The 25,514-nt window shown below is 40.8% G+C and overlaps 1 protein-coding gene across 24 annotated transcripts in view; it reads left to right on the top strand.

Annotated features, from left to right (window-relative positions):
• MAGI1 (membrane associated guanylate kinase, WW and PDZ domain containing 1) overlaps positions 1 to 25,514 on the top strand; it is a 355,845-nt gene that overhangs the window by 172,559 nt on the left and 157,772 nt on the right. For 23 of the 24 annotated variants that reach the window (XM_074835921.1, XM_074835920.1, XM_074835919.1 and 20 more), the window contains exon 2: positions 9,404 to 9,520. In XM_074835921.1, the coding sequence (XP_074692022.1) occupies positions 9,404 to 9,520 (117 nt within the window). Of the gene's footprint in view, positions 1 to 9,403; positions 9,521 to 22,473; positions 22,619 to 25,514 lie in introns of those variants that run through there. The other variant, XM_074835927.1, reaches the window with a different exon arrangement.

Genomic DNA, 25,514 nt, shown 5'->3' with positions numbered 1-25,514 from the left:
CTTTCCTGTGAAAACCTTAATAGCATGTGTGGCTATTAATCAGTGTTATCTTGGAGATTTTTCATTTTAGTAGGAAAATATTTTGCATTTGTGATCCTAGCAGGTCCCTTCTCTCACTGTGGCTCACCTTGCTCTCTATTGTCATTCCCAGAGACCACCTCAGCATCTGGGCTCCCTCCTTGTTGTGTGTCTGTGGATTCTTCAAAGTGAAATAGGAAAACAAAAAGCTGAGGCAAGAGCAGAGAGCTTGCAGCATTTCTTGAAAGCAGCGTGAAGGAAGAAAAGAGGACTCATAGGAGTCAATAGCAGAGTAGTATGGTTAATCTTCAGCTTTTAGATAGTTGGGTTCATGATTAACTATGCTGTAGGTAAGAAGCACCCTGGCTGGCTCTACACCTGCCATAAAGCCATGTTTCTGAAGCTCTGTGCCTGACCAGTTCATACGCGTTTTAGAGGTATCTATGGCCAACAGTCGTTAATAGTGCTGATCTTTCTTTTCCCTCTTCTGTTCATTATATGTTCTTGTTGCTTGAGTTGCATGTCTTCAGTTACCCATATTTTTGCTTCACATGTATTAGATTTTCCTGGTGCAGTTGCCCACTTTCTCTGGAGAAATGTCATCCTTTATTCAGTGTCATGGTGCTATAGGCTCTGTATAGACACAAAAGATATGCTCTTAACTATGCTCTTAAAAAACCCCAATCTCAAACCTTGGTATTTTGAGAAAGAAAATAATAAAATAGCTTCTTCTTGAGGTAGATGTATCCGATTGCTACCATCATTCTTGTAGTAGCTCTCAGATGACTGAACTATGCCTATCCAGGCTCTCCTTTGAATCCCCACAAAAAGAGAGCTTGAACTGGCAAGTGTTTCAATATTATAGTGGCTTAAAGCTTCAGGATGTATTTGTCTGCAATGTTTCTGTGAGATTTTCTCCATTTTCTCTTGTTCTTTGAGAGCATTGTCAATGTTAGGACATCCTGCTGTCAGACTTCGTCTAGGACGTGATAGTAATCGATAGCTTTCCTGCAGGCATTGTCTGCGACAGACCACACTCTTCCCTTCCTGGGATACTGTTGTGGCTGCATGGCCTCCCTTCTCCCAGGTCAGAGTTGTCCTGGGCTGCAAAGATGTTGGGGGGTGAAGGAAGGTTTCTTCTCCAGGAGCTTCGAGAAATTCAAGACTGAAACTTGAGGGCACCAGAAGCTTGAAGAGGCCGAAGGGGGAGAAAGGCTGGGCTTTCTGCTGCATTTGCTGGTATTGCTGATCTGAATTCAGCTGAGGGCAATAGAAGCGTATTTGTCACAAGTGTTCAAAATTTTCAGGCCTGGTGCATGAATGATAATATTTTTGCTTTTCAACCTCCAAGCTTGAGCTCTGTGGGATTTTTTGGCACTTCTCAGCTGAAACGCTATTAGTTTAAATTTACAGTAGAAATATGAATCACTATTAATGTGCAAAAAATAAGGTGGAGCACCCTGCGAATACAGTAGATTAGGTTAGGTGCCCGTAGAAAAGTTTCACCGGGGATTTATGATCTGTTAAGTGCATTTCTGTAGCAGCAAATGCTGAATTACCACTTCAGTGCTGGTTCATTCACCCATGCAGATTGAGAGCGATACCAAAAGGTACTGTGCTAAGAAAGCTCTTGCCTGCTTCTGATTCTGAACACGACCTGAAAGTTTTGAGTGAACACATCTCCTTCAGATTCACAACTTACACCTAAAATAATATTTTAAGAAGTTCTGTTAGTAATAAAGTAACAAGTGTTATTCATTCTCTGAACAGGAATTACTAGCTGCACTGAAGTGCTCTCTGCTGATTCAGCAGCTAGGTTGCTGCTGAAGTCTTAACCATGCTCCATCAAAGTTGAGTTTTATTGCTGTGGAGGTAGTTCATCCTGTAATTCTGTACAATTCTTTATAGCATAACCCTCCAGCTTATCATAATTTCCTTCCACTGGAAGGATTTTCCAGTGGATGTGGCTTTGTTGTACTGAGCAGGTTTTAAAGCATAAAAATTGGAAAGTATTTTATGCTTTCCTTCAGGAAGGTAGGTAAAGGATGGGCAGTCATTTTGCTTTGGTTGTGGTATGGATTTGTTAAAACAACACAAATGTCTAGGCTCTCATTTGAGTAGTTCATCTATCTGGAGTCTGGCTATAGTAGGCTGGTATGAATTAAAGTAATATACTGATTGAGACTGGATGTAGCATTTCCAACAAAGATCCAGTTTGTACCCTCAGACCAGTAGTTTTTGTCAACAGGGACTGTCCAAATTGGTATGGAAACAATCATTGACAATAACAGACAAGGCTAGTGAAACATTTATGGGGAACATCCAAACGTCTGTACTTTATGGGACTGTTTGAACCCGGCACCCCAGTTCATTGGTGGTTTCTGGTTTTAATAGATGAAAAAAGAGAAGAAAATAGAATTGGAATCAAATCAGGTGTCTACTGAGCCATGTAAATTACTAAGCTGAACTCCCATGGCAATGTTTAAATATCTTTTTAGCATACCGAGCCATAAAAGGTTTTTAAGTTTACTTGTGTTAGGAAAATGTGGTAGCAATTAATTTACCAACAACATGTTAGGGGTTTACAAGGTACCTTCATTTCATGGGTGGCTAGAAGATAGAACATGCTTTGATTATGTTGAATTTAAGAAGCTGCATGAATACTTAAGGCTTTTAAACTGGATGTTTTTGCTTTGTGATCTTATTTGAACTCTGGCCAACCATGATGAATGTTTTCTGTCTTACTGTATATTCTTGTGTCTTTGACCTCACAAGAGGCATGAAATAACAAATGTAGGTACTGGACTTTATTTACTTATTTACTTAGTAGTTAAAACAAGAAAGCAAACAAAACCATGATGTATTTCACCTCTTTTCCCCAGCACCCCCTTGACAAATGGCTGTTGGAACAGTGTTAAACTGTGACCTTAAAGCCACAGGCGTAATGAAACTCTGATCTGGCAGATGTGACAGACTCATCTTACATAAATCACTCTCTTTTGTCACTGCTGGCATATGGCCAATGAATCTTCTAATTATTGAATAGCTTTTATAGCCCCATTATTTATAATCACTTTTGGACAGCAGCTGGAAGACAAGGATGGGACAGAATGAAATGATATAGCACAAACTATTATCATTTGTCTAACAACTGCTGGGATTAGGAATATTTGATGATGATGTGGTTACCAGCGCAGTCTTGTTAAATAATAAAATTCTACTCAGCCTTCATTTTGTCTTCTAAGATGGGCTGCTGCCTACTGAACCTTGCCATGAAAATGATTATATTAATTGATCCAGAAATAGAATATGAGTCTCTCCAGACAGTCAAAATACATGCGTGAGTATCAGGGCCATCTTTACACGAGGACTTGAGGAAAATCCATTGCAAACATTAGTAAGGCACAGTGGTGGTGCCCTGGCACTATTGTGCCAAGTGCTGTATGGAAAAGTTTTAAGAAGTGGCTTCAGCTTCCCAGGAGCCCTGCATACACCCTGCTTTAGCAAGAATTTAGCAACAGATCGAGAAGTTGTTTAGTTACTTCATTAATATTTTAACATTTCTTTATAAAAACCTAGGGTGTGGTGGTTTTTTTAAGGGAGATGATTTTAAGAGAGATGACTGGTTTATAACCAGTTTGAGTTGCTACACTTGATAATTAAGGGGAGCTCTTTTGGCTCTAATTGTAGATGAGTTTGCGTTGAGTCTGTTTGCTGGGTAGAGCAGCAGCCTTGGAGGAAGAAGCATGACTGAAGTCATCCAGGTTGTAAGGCCAATCAACTGAGATTGCAAATCTACTTGCTGCTTAAGAAAATGTGAGCTGCAGGTTCTCTGCTCATGCCTCTAAACAAGTGGGGTTTTTGTGGGTTTTTCTTTGGTTTGTTTTTTGTTGGGTTGATTTTTTTTTTTTATTCCTTATCTGCAGTTCTGCATTTTGTAGCACAGAAATAAAACCCTGCCAACCATGATAACTTATTAATGTTTGTTAAATACCTTCAGATAGAGATCTTCAGATGAAAGACAGTATGTTATAATCAGGGGTTTATACTGCAAATCCAACATGTGCAATCTTTGTGTTTTTAAAAAATTGAATCCTTCCCTCTTGATGTAGACATCAGGGCGGCGAGAGAGAATCTTAATCCAGATGACTCTATGGCACTTTTATCCCTTTAGCGAGGCCTTTAACCTTTCATTGCTTCATGGCCCTGTTGTTTTGAAATGGTCTTTGTCTGCCCACAGAGAATCCTTCTGCTAAAGACGCCTTTAAATGGAGATCCCGACAAGAGAAGGGGGATTCTGCTGCAATTCAAGAATGGAAAATGGATTTTTCCAGTTCAGATGCTATCAGTCGCTGTGAATGTACCAATTGGTAGCCTTCCCAAAGAAGGCTAGAGCAAAAATATATACTAGTGTAAACCTGCTTATAGGATTGTAATATAGGTCAGAAACCACCGTGTCCCAGGCCTGACCCTGACCCATCTTCGCCCAAGCATCTATAGGCTCTGTCAGACTATAGCTATTTATCAGGATTATCTGTGACCATCTCAAAACATAAATGGGATAAAACAGCTGCAGTAATTCATATAAACATAAACGATAAAATGATAGTTTCCAACTGCATAAAACATGAGTTCAAAATACATCTTCAGAATATACATATTGCTCAGTTCTGGCACAGAGTATCTACAAGCTGGCAGGAAGGTGCTGTCTGCCCTGTGATGTTCACACTTAGCTTTTTCTTGAAAAAAAAACAGATTTTGCTTGGTCATTTATGCAGTCTGCTTTCCTTACTGGAAGCCCATATGTCAATAAGGCAAGAGGCTTTCAGCCCCCCAGGTCTGCGCTGCTGCTCGCTGGTGGTAGCGCTCTCAGAGATGGATGTTCTTATGCAGCAAAGACAGTGTTAGATCATCTCGCATGCAGATTTCTTCCCTGAAGAAACTGGAAATTGTAGCAATAAGCGTCAGAGTGTAATTTAAAGCATAGTTTCTCAAGTGACTTTAATATTAGGTAACTGTTGGAGGACAAATATGTGACAGAGGATTGTGGATTTGAAAGAAGTGTATTTAGAAACAGTCAATATTTTTCATTAATCACAAAAACATCTAGGCTACATATTTACCTGGACAAAATTGACAAGCACAGTTTATTGTTTCTCAGAAAACTGTATGTCAGTAATTTTTTTATTATCTTTTTGTAATATGAAAGATGTTTTATTTCCCCCTTGGGTTTTGTTTTTGCTACTAAAATATTGTTGTTATAATGGTTTGGGAGGATGATTGATGTACTCTAAAATGCAATATAATAATTAAGAATAATTGAGAAAACCAGATATGTGGTGAGTTGCCCTTTGTTTCATTCAAAGATAAAGAAGGATTCAGATAATGATGGAAACATCTCAGATTTGGAGTAGTACTGTGGGTAGAGAACCAGTGGAAAGTTACTTCTCTATATCTTCACATAAAGAAAGGCATTGTTTTCATTCAGTAGGGAAAAAAAGGAAGGAAACTTGCAACAAAACCCAATTTTGAACATCTTTTTCTTCTAGAACTTTAAAATGTGTATTTTGTTGAGTTTAGTAGGAAAGAATTTCTTTTTGCATTTTTTTTATATCTGATTTTCTAAAGCTAGATATATCAGCCTAATTTTGATTATAGAGATAAGAAGGTGATTTTTCTGTGTGCAAATAAATACATTTCCAACATATGCTGGCCAGCAGGAAGGAAGAGCTGAGTGCTGGCTCTTAAGACCTATATGCTTTGTTTTGGAAACTGCTGTTTCTGGGTTGCATCTTTTGTTCCTCCACTGTTCTCACTGTAGGATCTCTTTACATGCTTTTAGCAGAGAAGAAAAGAAAGGATCTCAATAGAGTAAATGTAAAATCCAATCTCCTTGAGAACGGAGGAGTATTTCGAAGGATAGTAGTATACTTCTAGTTAACACAGCTCATCTCTAAGGAAACTGGTGTCAGGTATTTTCTTGAGCACAATTTATACATGGAATTAGACTTTTAAAAGGGAGGACTTTTGCATAAAATCAGGTGGTTCTGGAAACCCGGCCTTACACCCAGCCTGGTGGACAGAAGTCATCAGAGGGTGAGACTTGTTTTCAGATGAAGCATGCACGAGAAGGGGGTGTCCTTGAGGATCAGAATGAATTTTACTGCTACTATTTGCACACAGGAGGTTGCTGAGATGTCACTGGCATATCTTTCAGATTCTCACAAATAGCAAGTGCATACATTTAAGGCTCAAAAAGAGTTTACTAGAGTTTATAAACTTATGTCTAGCACTAGAATTTATTAAATAATGCCAATATCAAGCATGTGCCCTCTCAAGTCTGAGGAGATTCTTGGAAAAGATAATCAGAGTGGAGTGAAACATTTCAGATGGTGAAGAATCCAGAATGTTCCAGGGTGGATCCTTTTGGCAGCTTTCTACATGGCATTAGTTTCTGTGTTAGCTCATTTTCTTCCTCCATGCTCTGGAATGAGTTGCATGGGGTGAGCCTGCTTTTGTCCACAGCTGTGGACTCAGTGGCTGCTGAGCTGAGATAATCAGGGCTGCAAGAAGCCTTTATTTCCATCAAGAATGTTCTGGAATTTAGCAACAAAAATGTGGCTTAACAAGCATTTTTTGGTTGGTTTTTTTTTCCTTTTTTTTTTTTTCTTCTCTCCATTTAAAATAAATGTAATATAAATGAGCAGCACTGTGAGCTCCCTGAGAGGACAATCATGTGAGTGTAAGTATTTCTATAGCCCCTATTTTTGCAACTGCCATCTTGGCTAGTGCATCCGTCACTCAGCTGGGAAATCCCAGCTACTGCATAAGCCAAATAACCAAACTTTCCAGCGGGGGCCGTAATAGACTGCGATGCTGGATGGAATAGGCACAGAGGGAAGCTAAAAGCAGATATCATCAGTAAATTGCATATTTTCTGTGGTCAAACAAGCTCTAGTTCAGCAGAGCTCTTTCACCTCTAGATATTATTGTGACATGAATCAGTATTTCAGGAGAAAGCCTATGATACGTGCAGTTCAGTGCATTAATTTCTTCAATGGAATAAGCCCTTGCATGATGTCCAAACTGTTTGTCATATTTGTTCTTTTTGCTATGAGAAACCACCTTGTCTTACTATCTCTTGTGCAAAGAAAAATACAGACTGTTTAGTTAAGAGATAAAGAAATGCTTTATTATTTCCGCAGATGCTCTTTTTTTTTTTTTTTTTGTGCCCAGTCACCCTCTGGAGTAAAACGATGTGGTATGAAATCAAACATCTGGAGTTTGGAGGGTCAGCTCTGGTACTGGAAAACTATAGCCCACAGGTCTACCAGGCCCTCCAAGTGCCTCCTGTAAACCATTTTTATAGTGTAATAACCAGAGACCATTTGTTAGAAAATGGGTTGATAACCTGCTCTTGGAGTGAGGGGTGTTGCTGGGGTAACTTAGGGTAACGTGTTGAGCCAGTTTTATCTGCCTTAATTTCAGTTTTATTGTTTGAGCCATTTCTGTAATGAGCATCTTAGTCTTCAAAAATTTTGCTTCTTTTAATAGCTGGGACTGCTGCCTAAGCCTTCCTTTCTTCATTAAGAAATTTAGTTAAAAAAAAAAAAGGTGTCTGGAGAACCTAAATACAAATCACCTATTTATTTTTTTAGATTTGACTTAGTGTTTCAAACTTTAGTTTTGTGTTTAGTTTTGTTTTTAACCTAACATTTCTGTTAAAATGTTGCAAGACTGCATTAGGCAGATAGGCTGTTCACGCCCATGGACATTTAAGGGTCTGCACTCTTTTTTCTGATTTGTCTGGTACTGCTGCTGCCTCCCAGACCCACTGTCCAACTGCACTCCATTGCAGTATTATTATTCTTGATTTGTTCTGCAGTGGTTCCTAGAGGCTTCAGCCAGGAATCTGCAACTGTGATGCTATGTTCAGTGTCAAAAAGTATTGAGATGATCTCTGCATTACATATTCACAGTCCAAAAAACCGTAATGCAAATTATAAAAGACCATAGAAACAGCTGCAGTGGTTCAGCCCCAGGTCCATGTAGCCCAGCATTCTGGCTCCAGCTGTGGCCATAAATAAGATGCCTAGCAAAGGAAAGGAAAAGAGCAAATATTTTATATTCCCCTACTTCTTTTCCCAGGTCTTCCAGCCACCAGCAATTCATTTTCAGCTCAAGGGATTTCTTACACCCTCTTTTGCAACCCTGCAATGGGTCCGTCTTCCAAGTGCTTTTCCAGCCTTACCTTGAGACTCCTCAGTCAGCTTCTTGCATTGCACAGTGCTCTCACAGTGAACTACTGCCGCTGTTGCGTGGTTTTGAACCAAGCTACCATTAGCTTTTGTTGGTGTCTCCTAGTCCTTGTGTTAGAAGAGGTGGGGAGCATCCAGTCCCCACCCCTGTGGGCATGTTGGAGACCAATGTCCGCAACAGGCTGCAGCATCCCAGCCCTTGTACGGCAACTGCTCCAGACTTCGATCATCCTGGTTGTGTTTCTCTGAAGCTTTTCCAGTGGGTCTCCCTCTCCTCTCCCTCTCCTCTTCAGAAGAGTTTCTATCCCTGTTCTCCATATGTTCTTGTGGGGTTGTTTTTGCTTTTCAGTCAAATTAATGTCAATGTTATTCCAGACTTGGAAATATTTAATTTCTGGGAAAAGACTTCATAAGTTGCTCCAGTTGATATATTCTGCTGCAAGAAAGGATTTGGTATTCAGCAACTAACAATGTTCATGAACAACTACGTTTCTTTTTGGTTTATGGGTTTTTTAGTTTTGTTTTCAAATAATTTATCTTTATTCTCACACACTTCTGAAAGTGTTCAAATGGGGAAATAAATAGATTTAAGTGAAGAGTCTTGGTATTCATTCTGTTGTTTTTAAGGACTTTGGGTACTCTTAACTCCTTCAGTCAGTTCTTTTCTAACTCCTACTGTGTGCTGGGGTAGATACCAAAGCACTTGTTTGATTTTTGTGCCGTGTTCAGCTGTGTTAGTACCTCCAATGGAAGCGGCCTTTGCCTTCTGTCTGTCTGCCCAGCTCACCCTCCAGTGAGTTGCAAAAGCAATATTCTACCTATATTATTTTTCTTCTTTTTCACATCATCTGTCTTTCTCCATTTGCTCAGACAAATAAGTGATAAAAGGGAATGATGATCTGTTTAACACCACAGGAAGAAAGATGCATTATGAGACAAGAGAGACCTCTTGTTTACAGCAAGTTATTTTTGGTAATTAGCCATTTGTAGAGGAAGATGAGCCTCCGCTCGTAAAGTCAGCATGCCATAATTTAGGGGACTCTGAATGGAAGTCTAACATTTGCCAGAATTGGAAATGTTAATTGTGTGCATTTAGAAATAAATAAATGGCTGTTTTTTCTTTGCAGGAAGCAGACTGAACAAAGACCTGAGACATTATCTCAACCAGAGGTTTCAGAAAGGATCGCCGGATCACGATCTGCAGCAGACTATTAGAGATAACCTTTATCGCCATGCTGTGCCTTGTAAGTAACAAAACATTGACCTGGTGAATTAAGTGTAATAGAATTTAGGGGTTTTTTTGAGGCAGCCTTCAGATGATAGCGTGCGTGGCTCCAGGGGAGACTCAGTTGGCAGCTTGGGTGGACTTCTGTGTGTGAGAGCAGATAGGGTTCAGGTAGGGTTGAAAAGGAAACCAGTTTATCCCTAAACTCTGCTTTTTTTGATGACCTTTTTGGAACAGTTGATGGTTTGATGCAAACCTGTGATGCTTACTGTGTAGAAAAAACCCCAAAAAAACCAGCCATGAAGTGAGTACTTGCCTTAGAAATTGTCTTCGTTAATATCATTATAGTGGAAGTGCCTTTATTTGTTTGAAATCTATGAATAAAAAAACCTGCTTTTATTTCCATTTCCTTAGCCGAACTTTGTCTGATGCTTATTTAACGTGTAAAATTGAACAGCACTTTATGGCTGGGTGCCATTGTAGCAAACAACTGCCACTTTTGGAAGGTCATCCTCGATTCAAGTAGGAGATAAGCAGCAACAGTTAGTGAAGCTGAGAAAGAAATGCTCTTTTTCACCAAAAAAACAACCAGGAGGAAAACTGAGAAGTTTAAAGAGTGGTAATCTTTAGAAGTTCAGAATCTTTACCCACAATCAGACTGTCCTTGGCACTTTGGGAAGATGTACAAAGGGTGGAGAATGATGCTATTTCATTGCGTCTCTATTTGGCATTCCCCAGCTGCCAGGAGAGGCTATTCAAAAAAAAAAAAAAAAAAAAGGTTTTTTTGCTTAACTGAGCTGTGGGGATAATGGTATGCCTTCCGGATCAGGCTGGAATAAGAACTAGTAAACATCTTAGTTACAGCATACTGAGATGAGCAGCAAAATATTTTGAAGTTTTTTATCTCAACATGAATCAGAGGTTGTTTATCCTGGTAGACTTATATAAATATTGAATAATGATGTTGCCACTCAAAAATCGGTATTTGCCAACAAATATCACATAATGGTACATAGAGTAATAGCCATTTTCAATCTAAGTGTCGTGTGCAGGAGAACTGTGTAGGACCACAGTTAAAATTATGTAGTAACACTGACAAATGTTGATTCTTCAAATGACAGATGCTGTATATCACTATTGAGTTTATTCTCATTTTATCAGTGGAAAGCATGGACCAAATTACATTTAAAGTGCTGTGCATGGACATAAAGAATAAATATGGATTATTATTTTCTATTGAACACTTCCATTTTCCATTTTTGTCAATGTGAAATATGATTAGTTTTCAGTCATCTAACTTGCCAGGCTGCAGGTTTTTAAAGCACACTGCGAAAAGTGCCTTCTAGGAGAACACGTGCAGTGTTAGGCTCGGGAGATGCAATGTCGTGATGCTAATGTCCTTCTGTCTATGTGTTATATTCCAGTTTCTAAAGCAGCAAATAAAGCAAATGAGCGTACGTTCTGTGGAAGCATTTTGTGCGTTACCAAGGCTACATTTTGAAATGCTTCCCATTGATTCTTTTCTCTGATTTATTGAACTTGATGGTGAGCTAAACTGCTTGGGCTCGTTAAAGACTTTTGATTCGAAATTAAGAGTAGTGAAAGTGATTCCTGCATTTTAGGAATAGCTGGGGGAAATATGGGCTGTCGATGTATTAATAACAACATCAGTACTTATGTTCCATTTATGAAACAAATGGAAAACTCTGAGAAGTGGAGTTAGTTATTGTGTGTCTCCATACTTTGAGTTGTAAAGCAGTAGCATTTAGTCTTTTTATGTATTGTGGGGGTGGTATTAGCAGTAGCTTTTAAGTATGATGCTAATATTCATATGTGAATCTGAATGAGACTGCTGCACACGCAGTGGGTTGGGATGCTTTACAGGTCTGGAGATTAATCTAGCTGTACACTCATATTTTTATTCCTTGGTACACGTGACCAGTAAATCCAGAGCCCTGGACCAATCTCTAGTGCTAATGGATTATGAAGTCTTGTACTTTGAAAATGGAATTCCCTGCTGATTATGTGGTAAACACGAACAAGAACGCAAGGTCACTTGGACTGAGTATGCTTGGCCTGATGACTGCTTTTTGTTGCACTAATATAAGGGCTAAATTAAGTGATAATTAGTAAATGCAAAATGGAGAAAGGTGATGTTAACCAGTTCTTCCCCAGAAATTCTAGTAAGAATCCCACGTGGTTCAGCTCTGGCTAGTTTGGTACAGGTGGTGAGAAGACCCAGAGGGCTTCTGTTTCCTACAAAGCCACGTGCCAGTTGCGTGCTTGGCTGATGCAGGAACTGAGTGAAGGCACGGCTATAGCTTTTACAGAAAATAGAGGTCAAGCAGAGGGGAGGAAAGATGCAGAAAGTTTGTCTTGACCTCATTATTTCACATGACAATGACACACTGCTTAAGCATTATTTAGATTTTTACTTTAGGAGAGTTGGTTAAGAGTTTGCTTTATTTTCTGGTGAACAGTCAAGGGTAAGAGAATGGGATGGTCAGCTCCCAAAGGGCATATGAGCGTTGCCTAAATGAGTGACATGAGAATGGTTTTCTGAGACCAGAGGACTTCATCCCTAAACATAGGAGCTATCATAAAGAAATGAGACCTTGAAACGGACCTAAAAGTGAAGTATTATTGAAATAAGTAGATGAACCATATGGTTATTTTTGCAAGCGGAAGTCTTCCCCTGCTTCGCAGTGCCCTCTGCCCCTCCAGCACGCTTCCTCTCAGTCTTTGTACCCTCAGCTCGCTCCCCATTGAGCTGTTTTTTTTCTGCAAAGATCTGTAGTAAACAACAGCTGTGACAAGCTTCCAGGTGGCCTCCAAGTTTGGTTGTCGTGCCGTCGTGAGTGCTCTGCTGTTACTATCGCACCAAACCCACGGGTTTATTTACAGACCCAAAGTATTCTCCTCTGGAATTTACAACTTCAGCAATCTAGGACCAAGCCAGAGGAAGAAGGAGAGGCAGGACACCTTATTTATGTATTTGGATGGTGCATAAGTGCTTATGAATCCATGCATTTACAATGTGCAAATCTTTGAAAGAGTTAGTGTAGTTCAGCCATTGAACTAGATTTTATTTTAGCTGAGCCAACTGTGTGTTATTTCCTTCACTTTCTTCCTGATGCTCTCATTTCACTTCACATGTTCACTTTACATGCTGGGTCAGAGACCTTTTTTTAGAGTATTTTTGTCTGCTGTGTAAGAAAAATCAGCACTTAAAACTTGAGCGAAGTTATTCTCCTTACATGTTCAGATAAATAACTGTTTGCATTCCTAGCATGTAGAATCCACTGTCAAAACTAGAAAAAACCCTCAAGTACATCATCCAGATTAGCAAGATGTTGGTTCAATCTCTAGCTTTCCCCTTTGCCTTGTTTTTTTTTTTTTTTTTTGAAGCACCACATTTTTCCTGTTTTCTGATGTGCCTAATGAAGATCACCAGAAATAATGCTCTATTTGTGGGCTAGTTAATGGCTCCATTGAGCTTGGAGTAGACTGTGAGTTGGCAACAATTTCATGATTACCGATTGCCATGACTGTACCAGAAGTGCTTTGACTGATGTAGAGACTTAGCTCACAGCTTATTTCTTGGGTGGATTTCACTTATTCCAGCTCAATTTTGCTAGCCTAAACACTTAAGAGCAAAAGTGCAGGTTTACCAACTGTGTGAGGCATCTTGCTGGGGCATCTTGTGGCATGTCAGGGTCCACCTGTGCTAACAGAAGTTGATGTGACTTTGAGCCTGAGAGTCTGTGATGTAGAGTGTGTTGACATCCTGGCTTTAGGTTTTGGAGTGTTTCTAGGAGCAGAACTCTCCCAAACAGGATTGGTGTATGTGAAGGTTTGCTTAGTGGAAAATGAGATTAGTTGGAAGTACGTGTAAGAATATATCCATTAAATAGGTGTTTCCAAGTAGCCTTGCCCTGGGATATCTGTGCAATAGTGTTAATTGAGAAAGTAAGTTGCTATCACATATCTTTAACATTGCAGTGCAGCAGCATGTCTAAACCACTGTTCACGGAAGGCTGACCAGACAGGATTATCTTCCTCATTTTGAAATGATGGTAGATGGCATCTGTTTAAAATAAACAAGCAGTACTGGCCATTTGTCCTAGTTGCTTCTTCTCAACAACCTGACAGCAGTTTTCTTTTCAAAGAGAAAGAGAGGAATCACAGAGATGATATTATTTCCATAAAAGCTTATCTCAGCATGGTCTTTTTTTTCCTCTGATCACGTTTACTTGATCCTCCGCTTGTTTCAGTCTCACGTGACGTGTAGAGGCAGCTATTGTGGGTCTGGCAAGCTGTACCTTTGCTTGCCAAAACAGTATATCCAGTGCAGGCATGATCGGTGGTCACCTCCCTGTTCTTGTATTCTGCATTGTCTTATTTCAATACGGTGCAATTCATTTCTTTGCCAGGCTGTAGTCTTCAGAAGCAAAACTGCAGAAAGTGCAAGGTCTTTTTGATGGTAGATGAAACACGGACAATGTAATGGCTAGCCTAGAGTTAAGTCTTAGATGTCAGCCTAGACACTATGTGGCAAGCTTTTTTTTTTTCCTTCCTCTTCTTCCCAAAATTGGCTTTTAAAACCTCAGGAGGTCATCATTCAACAGTTGATTCACTTTCCCAAAACAAGTACCTGCCCTGGGATTAATTGGCTGGAGATTTTAACGTTAGAGATTTACCACTTTCATTTCTGCTGTCTGTTCTCTCACCTTCCCAGAGTTTGATCTGTTCCTCTGTCTTCAATTACAGAACAGTAGCTCCAACTGTTGTGGTTAGTCTTACAGAGGAGTGTGGAGCAAAATGGAAAGAAATGGATAAAAATCAATAGTGTAAGTGTCGAGTGATCTGTAAGGAGGCTTAGAAAAAGACAGCGACACCCAGGCACCTGGCTGGCCTGAGCTCTCTCACATTTCAGTGGGAAATGTGAGAATAAGGGGGTTTTTTTATATTCCAAGTGATCTGCTGGTGCAAAAGAAAAGTCTCCTTTCTAAGGAAAACCAATAATATTGAACAAGGCAACTTCACAGTATTTACAGGACAAACTTTAGTAAGTGAATGTAGAAGAGCACATTGAACCTTATTATCTGAATTAAGTGTTTTCATGGATAATTGAAGTACTAAAGGGTAGTTTAGTTGCTCCAGGAGTCGGATAAGCTGCTACATGCATAGCCACCATCATCTGCAGCTAATGGAGAACTAGAGAGACTAAATGGGCTGGGGTGTGATGAAACTGCTGTCAAACATGCAACTTAGGTGATTTCCCAGGATACCTTCTAAAGTCCTGTAGCTCTGAGTTCCCTGTAATTATTTCTGAACTTCAGAATGAATTGATAGAAGGGATATGCAAACCAGCTTACAGAAGGTTCTGTTCTTTAGAGTATTGACTATAATAGTGTATCAGTATTGTTGAAAAATTGTTGAAGTGAAGCAGAAAGACCTTTATGTTACAAATGCATGTGTTTTTACATGTGGGGATATTTGAGTCACAATTTCAAAGTTATTTTTAGTTACTAATTTTTATTAGGGATAAACAGAATCACTGACAGTGCACATTATTTTTCTTCACAGGCAATAAATCATCAGTTTATGTACACAAATGTTCTTTGAATTCTCAAAAGCTTTCCAGACCTGCAGCCGTATTTATTATCCAAGTACCTTTTGTTGCAGTTCCCTTCCTAGAGGTGTAATTCTGCTTTTGTAATGAGAAGAAGTTGCAGTGCCCATGAAAAATTCATTTGAAGGCCCACACTGATAAGGTGATGAACAGCAGACTGATCTTTTTTCTAACACATGAAAAATAATTAATTGTTTTACAAGATTTATGTTATGAAAAAGTTTTATATATTTTTAAAATAGTGCCCTTATCACTAGGGTGCAACATACAGGTATCAGCAGTATAAAAATAATTTTTCTCAAGAACGTTTGTTTGTGAGTTAATCTAGCTCTGAAGAATATGAGGCATATTTTCCATGCCAGCTAATGTACACACATTTACTTTTTCCTATATTTTCAGCAGGGACTGTATTCTGAGTACAACCAGTGGCTTTAGAAAATCCTTGTAGCTGTGTTCCAGCGAGTGCAGAATTGCAGCAGAGTCCCCTGCAGTTTTCAGGGATATAATTATTTCACATATTAGTGAACCAGATGTGTTCTCACTTTTGAGAGAGAAAAATGCCCTGTTTTGAGCAACAGGCCCAATATTTCTCTAGTTTAGTTCCTTTCAGTACACAGTCATTTCTGTTTAATCTAGGAGACTTCAGACCTTTTTTTCCATCTGGTCTGTCCTTTCAGATCAATAGTGCATTTTGTGCCAGTGGAACTATTGGGTATTTTTTTTCTTTTTTCTTTTACATTTGGAAATAAAAGCACTTATGATAGCAAATATTGCTCCATCTGCTTACCCATTTGTGAGGAATAGCTTTTTTGTATTTCACTGTACACCCAGTTGAAATTGCATGAGGCACCAGAGAACAGTACAAAGCAGAAGAGCTCAGCCTTATGGGCTCTCCCATGCCATTTGCCAAAGGAGATTTGGGTAAGAAGTGTGGGAAGAGATTACACGGCTAGTTTTCTTTGTTTTCTTTGTTAGTCCCCAGTGTACTTAATTTTGAGTTTTTTCATTGCGGTTGCTTTGTAGTATGGCAAAGCATCTGCGAGTGGGTATTTAGGTAGTGCAAACAATGTCTGTGCATATGTTTTAAAACGTAAAGGTTTCTAAGGTGGTCTGTCTCTGGGAAAGCAGAAAGTGCATCAGAGCTGAGAGCAGGTACTGCTGTTTGGAGGTTGAAGGGGTGGAGAAGAATTACCCCACATGATTTACTTCAAAACTGGCTCTGTCCTGCCGTAGTTTTTCATTTGATGTCCCAGGGTCCTGATTAGATCTGTTGTGATGGTTGCAGTGTCCCAACTTTTGGTTTCATCGAGGCGGTTTGATTTCTTTTCAACTACTACCATGTTATCTGTTCAAGGTTTACAGTGTATTGATTATGCTACAAGACCAGAGAATGAGTTTCCAGGCAAAAGGAGCAGTTTAAAATGATGAAAAATTAAATGTGTACCTGTTCGTTAACTTATTCTTTCCTCTCACATTTGCGTTTGGGATTCACATTTAGTATTTCATGATGAACTCCCTTTAGAAGGCACCCATCGTTTTGTATAGGTATGTTTGTGCTTGGATGTGTTGATTTGCATGGTGGTTTCGCAGTTGCAAAAGTCCCATGCTTCTTTCAGCAAAGATGTCAGTACTTAAAAGAGGACACCTGAAAATCCCATTTATGTGATTCTTTTCTATATGATTTATATATTATTCTGGTCCAGTGTGGTACCTGCAATGTAGTGTGGACAAAAAGCAATGGCATTGCAGGGGAGGAAATGCCTGTGTGATTCCACGTCACATATATTGCTACCGTGACAGTCTCTGAGCCCAGGAGGGCAATGGCAGATGCAAGCTCCTGACGGTTTGATGGGGTTGCAGACTTGCTACATTTCATCTTCAAACAATTATCCTTTTTTTAACATTACCATGCTTCTTCACATAAAGCGTGCTGTATTTGTCCTCTAAATCCTTTCTCTTTTTATTTCAGCAGAGAGGAGATTAGCTGTGTAATCATTTATAAAGCTGTTTAGATTGTGCTAGCTGGTTTTCTTTGGGGAGAGTCATACCCAGTACCTTTACTAGGAATAACTCTGTAAATTAATCTTCATTGATTTCCTTCCCCCCCACCCCCAGTGAATAGGAAAGTAGAAAAAAAAGAACAAATATTTCTAGTTCTGCCCCTACTGAAGGAGAAATAAATCTTTCCTATTAGTCATAACGGACTAGATGTATCCTTTTTTTATAATGTCCTCTTGAATAATTAGAGCTTTGACTTACGAAGTTAAGATTCCTGGGTCATTGCCAGAACAGATTTGTTTAAGGGGGACACTAGTTCCCTGAATTCCTTTTAAAGGGCTTTGTAATGTCCCAGGCTGCTCTTAATTAGTGATTTAAGAGGGAATACATCTGTTTCACTGAGGATTGTGAAAATTATTATTTAAATGGAAATGTTTAATAAATGGCTCTTTGAAAGGCTAATGTATCTTCAAAATGAGACGTGTATCACAGAGTAATCAGGTGGATAGTGATCTAGCAGTTCTACTTGCAGGGTCTTTTCGAAGCTGGAGATGGAGAAAAACATCAAAGTCCCTTGGAAGTGTCACCTGCCATTGAATTATATTTGATACTTCATCATTCATTCACTACCTGCACTTTTTCTTTAAACTTCAGGTATAACACTTCATTTGTCATGGGCAAAAACAGTAAACAAATGTTGATGTTGGTAAAAGGAGGTCTGTAGAAAGAAGCAGTATTGCCTATTAGCTAAATTGATGATACCTCATTTTTACCTCAGACCATCATGGCAACTCAAATACTGCCACAACAGTATGGATTCTTTTACCAAATTTAAGGCTACTTGTCATATGCTAAAAATGGGCAGGTAATCTTTGCTGTATTAGGGAATTGAACTGGCAAACCTCAGAACTGAGGGGCTGGGGCAGGTGACAGGGGAAGGAGGAACTCCTAATTAAGAAGCTGCTGCTTTTAGCAAATTCTTCCTTGAATACATGAGGAGATGGATATTTATAAATGCAGCATTACCATCTCCTACTGTTCACAGGTCTCAAATTAGTAATCAAAAAATTGAAACTGGATATTTTTACTCTTTTCATTTACCTGTTAGTTTCTGAGCCCTGACTGCCATCTTCGTTCATGTTTGTCTGGGGTGTGGGTTTTTTGGTGTTTTGTTTTGTTCAGAAGGGGCTAATACATGAGAGCTGAAAATGTATTTGAATAGTGAGGTTATTTTCAGCTCTCCTAAATCCAGGTATGTAAGATTTTGAGAAAAGCGGCAAGTGTTGCAAGATATGCAATAGAGTTGAGGAAAACCCATCAGGATGGTAAATGGCAGTGCAGAAGTAGGAAGGGTGGACTCAGCGGTGGGGGAGAGCTGGACCCAGTCCTTTCAGGAATGTAAACATCTCATAATGTTCATAAATATCTCTCTCATTTTTGCATTCCCATAATTTTAAATATATACTTTGCTATCTCACTTAGCCTTCTGCAATCCTCTGCAAAACACCCAGTGTTTTTTAGAAGGGAGCAGCTGATGAGATGCGATAGTGCTGCTCCTGTAACTAACTGCATTGGAGAATCACATTGACAGACATTCTGTAAATTGCCCACATTATAGAACATTGATGATACCATTAAAATGGTAAATTTAATATTATAGTACTATTAGATTTCTCCCTCATTAACTCTGATCTGATAAACAACCTCCAGCATATTTTGAAGGTAATAGTCACCTTACAATCAGTACTGCTTCTCTCTATCTGGCATTTCAAGCTCCTATAGATTTATAGTTCTTCTGTCATCTAATCTGTACTTACTCCTTTATTTGTTCTTTGAACTTGTGGTTACAAGCAGACCCTTTCGTAGAAGGCCCTGGGCATGCAATTAACACTTCACAGCAAAAATAAAGTCATCCTAAATTCCATTCCTGTGACTGAGGACAGAATCGGTTTTGGAGAATGAAATGAACCCAATGTTCAGGCAAGCACATTGCAGACCCCCAGAGGTGTTTTAGTACTCAGCACTTTGTAAGGGTTGGTACAGGGTAATGCTGGTAGCAGTGGTTGTTTTCTTGGCTTTTGCAAACAGGTATCGGAGCAGCCTCTGCAAAGTCTTGCTGGAGATGTATGTAGGTGGTGAAGAGGGGACCAAGCGGGTGCTGTGGCAGGGGCTGTGATGGGTGCTGGGCATAGCCCTGCCAGGCAGAGCAGCCCTGCTGCAACACACCTGGGAGCTGAAAAGCTGAAGGAACTTTTTTCAGCTGTGTCTGTCCAGCAGAGACAACTTCCATTCCCAAACATTAATCCTCAAGCAGCAAAACCACGAGCCGCAGCTTCACAAAGTAACCTTAGCTCCTCTCAGCTGGCAGGGAGGCTTCCGTGGAGGTATCGCTTGCCTCCTTGTTTTCCTAAGTGAGTCATGGTTTAATTAGAGCGCTGTCTCAAGGAGGAGGTGGTTGTTATACATCACCTATCACAATGTAAAAGTGGAAAGCGATGCTGAAACGCTGACCCTTAATCTGAAGTGCACCATCTGTGTTTTATTTCCACATCTTGCTGAGTTTACAGTTATTTGAATTCACAGTTTGTTCCCCATTTGCTGTTCCCACATGGTAAGTGAATTGGATCCAAAATGTACTGATGAAAGATTGAGAAGTCTGTTGGAGAAGTTTGTTCCTACCTACAAGAGTGCTCTATCTCACACTTCTTCCACCCTGTGAGTTAAATCCCAGCTGTAAAATCTTGTCTCAAGATGGTCTTCTTTCATGGTGGGAAGTTGGGGTTACCGTAAGGACAAAGACTCCTTTCCCCATCCTGAAGTGATTTATGGTTTGTCTTTGACTTTCTGCTCAAGAAAAGATAGAGAGTTCTCTCACATCTGACAAAGTATTTGCTTTACTGTTCCTGTAAATTTGTGTGGATGCTTACCTGGTGGTGCTTGGCAATGGAGCACTACTCTTATATAGTATTTTTCTTTGTTAGTATGAGCCAAAGCATTTGCTAAAATAAGACTGGGTATAGTGTAATATAATGAAGGGAGCTGTTATTCCAATTGTAACAGTTTTCGTGGTGCAACTTTGAATTACTCTGATTTTAGAATGGACAAACAGCTCAAAACCAGGTTGAATTTAATTTATTCTTCTTTGTTTCTATTTTTTCTACTGACACCAACCATTTTCTTAAGACAGAACTAACTGTAAAAAAGGTATAAAATTTAAACATGTCATATTTCAAAAGCAAGCCATCAAAATGCTGAAGGCTGTATAAACTTAAATACCTTCTTTGGCTTTTGCTGTAGACCACACAAGCTCTGAGAAATTGATTACTCTGGTGCTCGGAGGGGCTTTCATGATATAGAAACAGAGGTTTGCATTGAATTTCTTTCTTTGTGTGTGGGACTTTTTTTTGGAAAGAGAAAAAGCCTTTAAACCCCAGATTAAAAATAAGTCATTTCATTGTTTCCTTTTCCCCCCCTTCTAAACCTTATGAAGGAGTTTTCATAAGTGATTGGGGAGCTGCATCTTTGAATAAATGTAAAATGTTCCATTTCTTTTTTTAATAAAGAGGCTTTTTTTCTGGAATGTCTCATTTAGGTGCTGCCTCATTTAAGTATCATCTGGTAAGAGAGTTTCGTGTGGCTTGTGCAGATTTTTTTTATTTTGTGGACATGAAGAGGAGGGGCAAGGAATTAAGAGTTATTTATTTTTGTATCGCAGTCTTCAAATTTACTGTATCCAGTACTCTAAACCCATCATTATCAAAGGCTTTGGACTTCCCATGGGGACTGTGAGCTGACCAGAAACATACCCCAAAATCAGCCTAAGACTCAGTGAGGCTGTTGTTGAAAGATCAGGAAGATGAATCTTGAGCAAAGAATTTTTATCTTTTCTTTTTGAATAAGAGACATATAATGGGCCACCACCTTGGGCCAGAAGGTGTTTTCATGAAAATATTAATGTCCCGTAACAGTAAGACTGTTTTATATGTTTATAATCAAACCATTCTCCTGTTCATATGTGGCCATTTCTCTTATAAAGGTAATACAAGGCTTGCTACCTCTCCGTGGCATTTTGCCCCTACGCAGTTCAAACACTTTTGGGGATGGGGTACTTCAGTAAGAGGAGCTGTATTTGCGCTGTTGGGTTTGGTGGTGAAACAAAGATGATGTTTTCTCCTTACGTTGCCTGGCCTTCGCACACACGTGCTGTAAACTTGGGAGCTGTCGCCTGCATCCACACCTGTACTGAGCTCCTTGGCAGGCCATGGCTGTTAGCTGGTGTGGTTCAAATCCTCTGCTTGTTAGAGCACCAGTGGTGGGTGCTGTCCCTGACACACCTGAGCCCTGGTCTGTGGGAGCAGGTGACCAGGGCTGGCCCCGGCAGCACCCTGTGATCACCCCACCAGCACCTCCCACACGGTCCTCAGGATCGGCACGTCCCTGCCTGCCTCAGCGGAGCTGCGTGAGCCCCAGCGAAGCAGCCGTTGAGCTGCGGGGGAGCAGGCTTCCTTGTTAGGCTGGAGTCCCCCCGGGATTTCAGTACTGCATCTAAGCAATCCTGTCCTGTGAGATATGTGGAAAGCGTCCAAGACGGACACCTGCTGGCTCTGAAGCAGTCAAGTGCTTCTTCCAAAATATCTTTGGCCCCTGTTCTTGATGTTTACTTTTAAAAAGATACAGGCATGTGTTGGCTGTAAAAGAAAGGGGGAAAAAAAAAAAAATCATTGCTACTGTCACTGAAATTCCCTGCAGATTTAAAGGGAAGATGAAAGTTGGTACTTTAAGAGAAACTCGAAGCCCTTGGGACAAGCACAGCAGAAAACAGAAAGATGCTCTGTATTCTGTCTGATTGCTTGCAAAAATGAGTGCTGTATCTCCTATGGAGAGAGAGACACAGCTAGAAATACATATTCACATAGTTCCCCCATTCTTGTGCCTTGCAAACTAGGACAATACCATTTTGCACTTCCCTGGGCATATTCTTAAACAGCAGCTCAGTGAAGGTGATAGAGAAACAAAAAGGGTGAAGGAGAAAGAAGAGAGGGGGGGAAAAAATCTGCCGTGTGGTATTTCAGCTCTCCAGCGTACACAGGTGCTTTTTAATCCCTCTGGCCTACATATTCCACAGCTCCTAGGAATAGAGGAGTCGTGATGTAATGCTCTTTTCCTCACACTCCCAGCTTAAATACAGATGGAAATTGTTGTCATGTGTTAGAAATGTCACCAATAATATAAAAGGCAGGCTTCTGCATTCTCCCTTTTGCACTGTCAGCTGCTGCTGCCAGCTTATTCTTCCCTCTCAAACCTATTGTCATGTGGCAGAAACCCTGATGTAAGTAAGCCCTGTCCTCCCCCTGCTTATGATCCCTGCATTTTTTATTCCCCTCTGCTGCAGTGCTGAGGATCATTACATACCACGACTTAAAGACAAGACCTCACAAAGGAAGGATTAATCTTGTATTTGTGCTTGAATTTCGAAGGACTCAGGCAAGTGTGAATGTTCTGTTGTATTCTCTTTTTTTTTCTCTTTCCTAGATGCTAACGTAAGAAACAAAAAGCAGCAAATGTGCTAAGCCAGGTCTGTGTTTACTGAGCGAACCCAGTGGTTCCTCAGCTGCAGGTTGTGCGTGTAAGGAGAGAGCGGGTTATAACGGGAGGCAGGGGAGGCTGTGGGGTTGGGAAGAGAGCTGCGGAGCTGCACAGCCTTAGCCCAGCCTGGGAGGACAGATGGCTAGTGCTGCTTTTTAATTCATCAAGCAGGCTTTACGTGAGGCCCGTTGGCGAGCGGGTGCGCGGCGAAAAGCGGGGTCAATGGGCACGAATAGGCTGAGATCAGGACCAGATGCCTGCCGAACAATGGGGCTTTTGAAAGAAATGCGGGAGGAAGCGTGGCGCTTGCTTTGTACTGCCTCCGCATTGCAGGTTGGAATGGGGCAGCTCCGATTTAATGAAGTGCATTCCTAAACGTGGTCGTCAGCCCGGGCTGGGAGACAAGGGGACATGTCAGAAGGGGGTTTGTGGGGCCGGCGTGGGGGGGAGCGATCCACTGATGGATTGCCCCGAACAATGCAGTCTTAGTGTTGGATGGGAAAAACCATCAATACATCCCTGTGCATATTAATGCGATACAGCAGGTGTTGCTAAATGTCTGTCCCCGCATTGTTCTCCCGCGGGAGCTGAGGAGGGGGCAGGAAGGAGACCTCGCGAGGGATGCACTCATCTGGGGTAGAAATGTAGCTGCTCCCCAGACGGCCGTGCATGCCGAAAGTAAAGCAGGAGCCGAGAATTGGCGCGCGTTTCGGCTCCTGGGGTTGCAGCGTGGGGCAAGGTGCTGGCCGCTGTGAGCTGAGCTGGGCAGCCGTCCGCTGAGCTGGGCAGCAGTCCCCTGTGCTGGCTGTGGCAAGCAAGGCGGGGGCAGGCTCAGAGAGGCTAGTCACATCTTAAAGGCATAGCAGGGCCAGGAGGGTCCTTTTTTCTGCAAAACATCCCCTAAACTCAGCAGGTGTGAGGACTGGGAAGTGAATCTCCCAAGAGCAGGCTGGGTCACCAGGGCAGAGGGCAAGGAGGGAGGAGGCAGAGGTGTCTCAGTTGAAATTCAGCAGTGAGAGGCATATAACAGGCATATATATTTTTTTAGCTTCTCCAGAAATACATCAATTGTGAATGAGTTGCCAAAGCTGTGTGTGAATTGAAATAAACAAGGTGTACAAAATGTATAATACCAAATAAAATATCTGCTTCTGCATTTGTGTGTATCCTGCTGCACTGGCTGAATATACCGCTCCTTAAGATAGTTCTCTGTGTAACAGAAGTAACATCCCTAAATACTTACAGCCATGTTAGCCAGTGTAATTCTTGAAGGTTTGGGGGGGGGGGGGGTGTATGTAGTCTGCCATTATTATATGTATTTCTTAATAAAAAGACACCCCTTTAATTGCTGCCATTGTGTTGTCTGTTCCCCTTGTGATTTGTGACATGCTATACTGTATTTGTCAGCAGAATGAAAGGGGTCTTTGTTCCTTATTTGTATTATGGCACACTGCATCTCTCAGTGAAAATGGAATATTTGCCTTTAGAGCTAACTTAGCTGGTGATCTGTGCACACTGTTACACTGGGAACAGTTTCTGTTTTTTCCCAGGAGTTTCAAGAGGAATTTGCAGGCAAGGCTTGTATTATTTTATTTATTTATTTTAACATATCAGTGTGTTAATAGTGATGAAGAGTGATCAGCTTCATTTGCCCACAGGACAGGTAAAGCATGGCCAGTGGCTGCAGCAGCTTCACATATTGCGGCTGCCTTTCTGTGTATCCCTTGGCTGTGGATGAATGGACAAGTCGACCATGAACTAGGATTTAGTCCTTGTGTACCTTCGATCGCTTACTGCTGTGTAAACTGCCAACGAGAGTTTAGAAAAATAAACCGAGTCTGTATGGACAAGCTTGTGTGCCTATCCAAAGGTTGGCCAAGACCACAGATTTATAATAAAGGCAGTTATGAGAAAGGCCAGCTATGGGAGTGACTGTTTGGGGATGCCAGGAGCACTTGTAGAGCGCTTTCCAGCCACCGGTGCTGAGTGTGTGCTGGATTAGGTTACAGTATCATCTAACATCAACAGCGTTATCAGTCTCTATTTACTGTCCTTTTCGCGCTCCAGCTACTTGGTGTTAGTCTGTGTGCGTGTAAATGGGAATGGTTTACAAGTGTAGTGGCTGGAGTTAGTAGCCGAAAAGGATCCAAATTTAAGGCAGTGCTTGCCCAGATGATTACTAAGACTTCTTCTAACACACTTACATTGTATGAATGTACGGAGCTTGTCTTTAAATTGAACTACCAGGTTCAGCAGCTTGAGCTTTATGTTGTTAATTGTGCTTATTTTCTACTCTGCAGTGCACAAGGAAAAATGGGCAAAATGCAAATGGCTTTTCTGTTAGAGAGTCTGGCTCAGTAAAGGGCCAGATTGTGAACCTGTTGCTTGTTGATGTGTGGCGGCTCCTGCAACGTGGGAAATTACATCGAGGAGTAACTTTGCTCTGGAGAGAGCAAGGATTTGCTCAGTGGTGCAGAAGAGCAGGGAGTGTTTTCTCCCTTGCCAGCTTGTTTCCACTCATCATTGCCTACTGCTAGCTCCTGTCAGATGGAAGCAATGATGGATCCATGTAGATCCAAGAATGATGCTTCGCTTCCTTCTGGGAAACTGCTACAGAGCTGGCGAGAAAGAGCACTGGCAGCTGCTCCAGGAGCACTTCAGCTCCTTGCTGTTGAAGTGTTGCAGAGCCAGGTTTTGCCATAGCAGCAATAAGCCTTTTCCAGTTGAATTTATTTCTTTTTTTTATACACTCTTCTAATGCAGGTAATCCAACCTGCAATTTGAAGCTTAGAGT

The sequence above is a fragment of the Strix aluco genome, chromosome 11, assembly GCF_031877795.1.
Source record: "Strix aluco isolate bStrAlu1 chromosome 11, bStrAlu1.hap1, whole genome shotgun sequence".
Lineage (NCBI taxonomy): Eukaryota > Metazoa > Chordata > Aves > Strigiformes > Strigidae > Strix > Strix aluco.
This window is presented reverse-complemented; position numbering and strand designations above follow the sequence as displayed.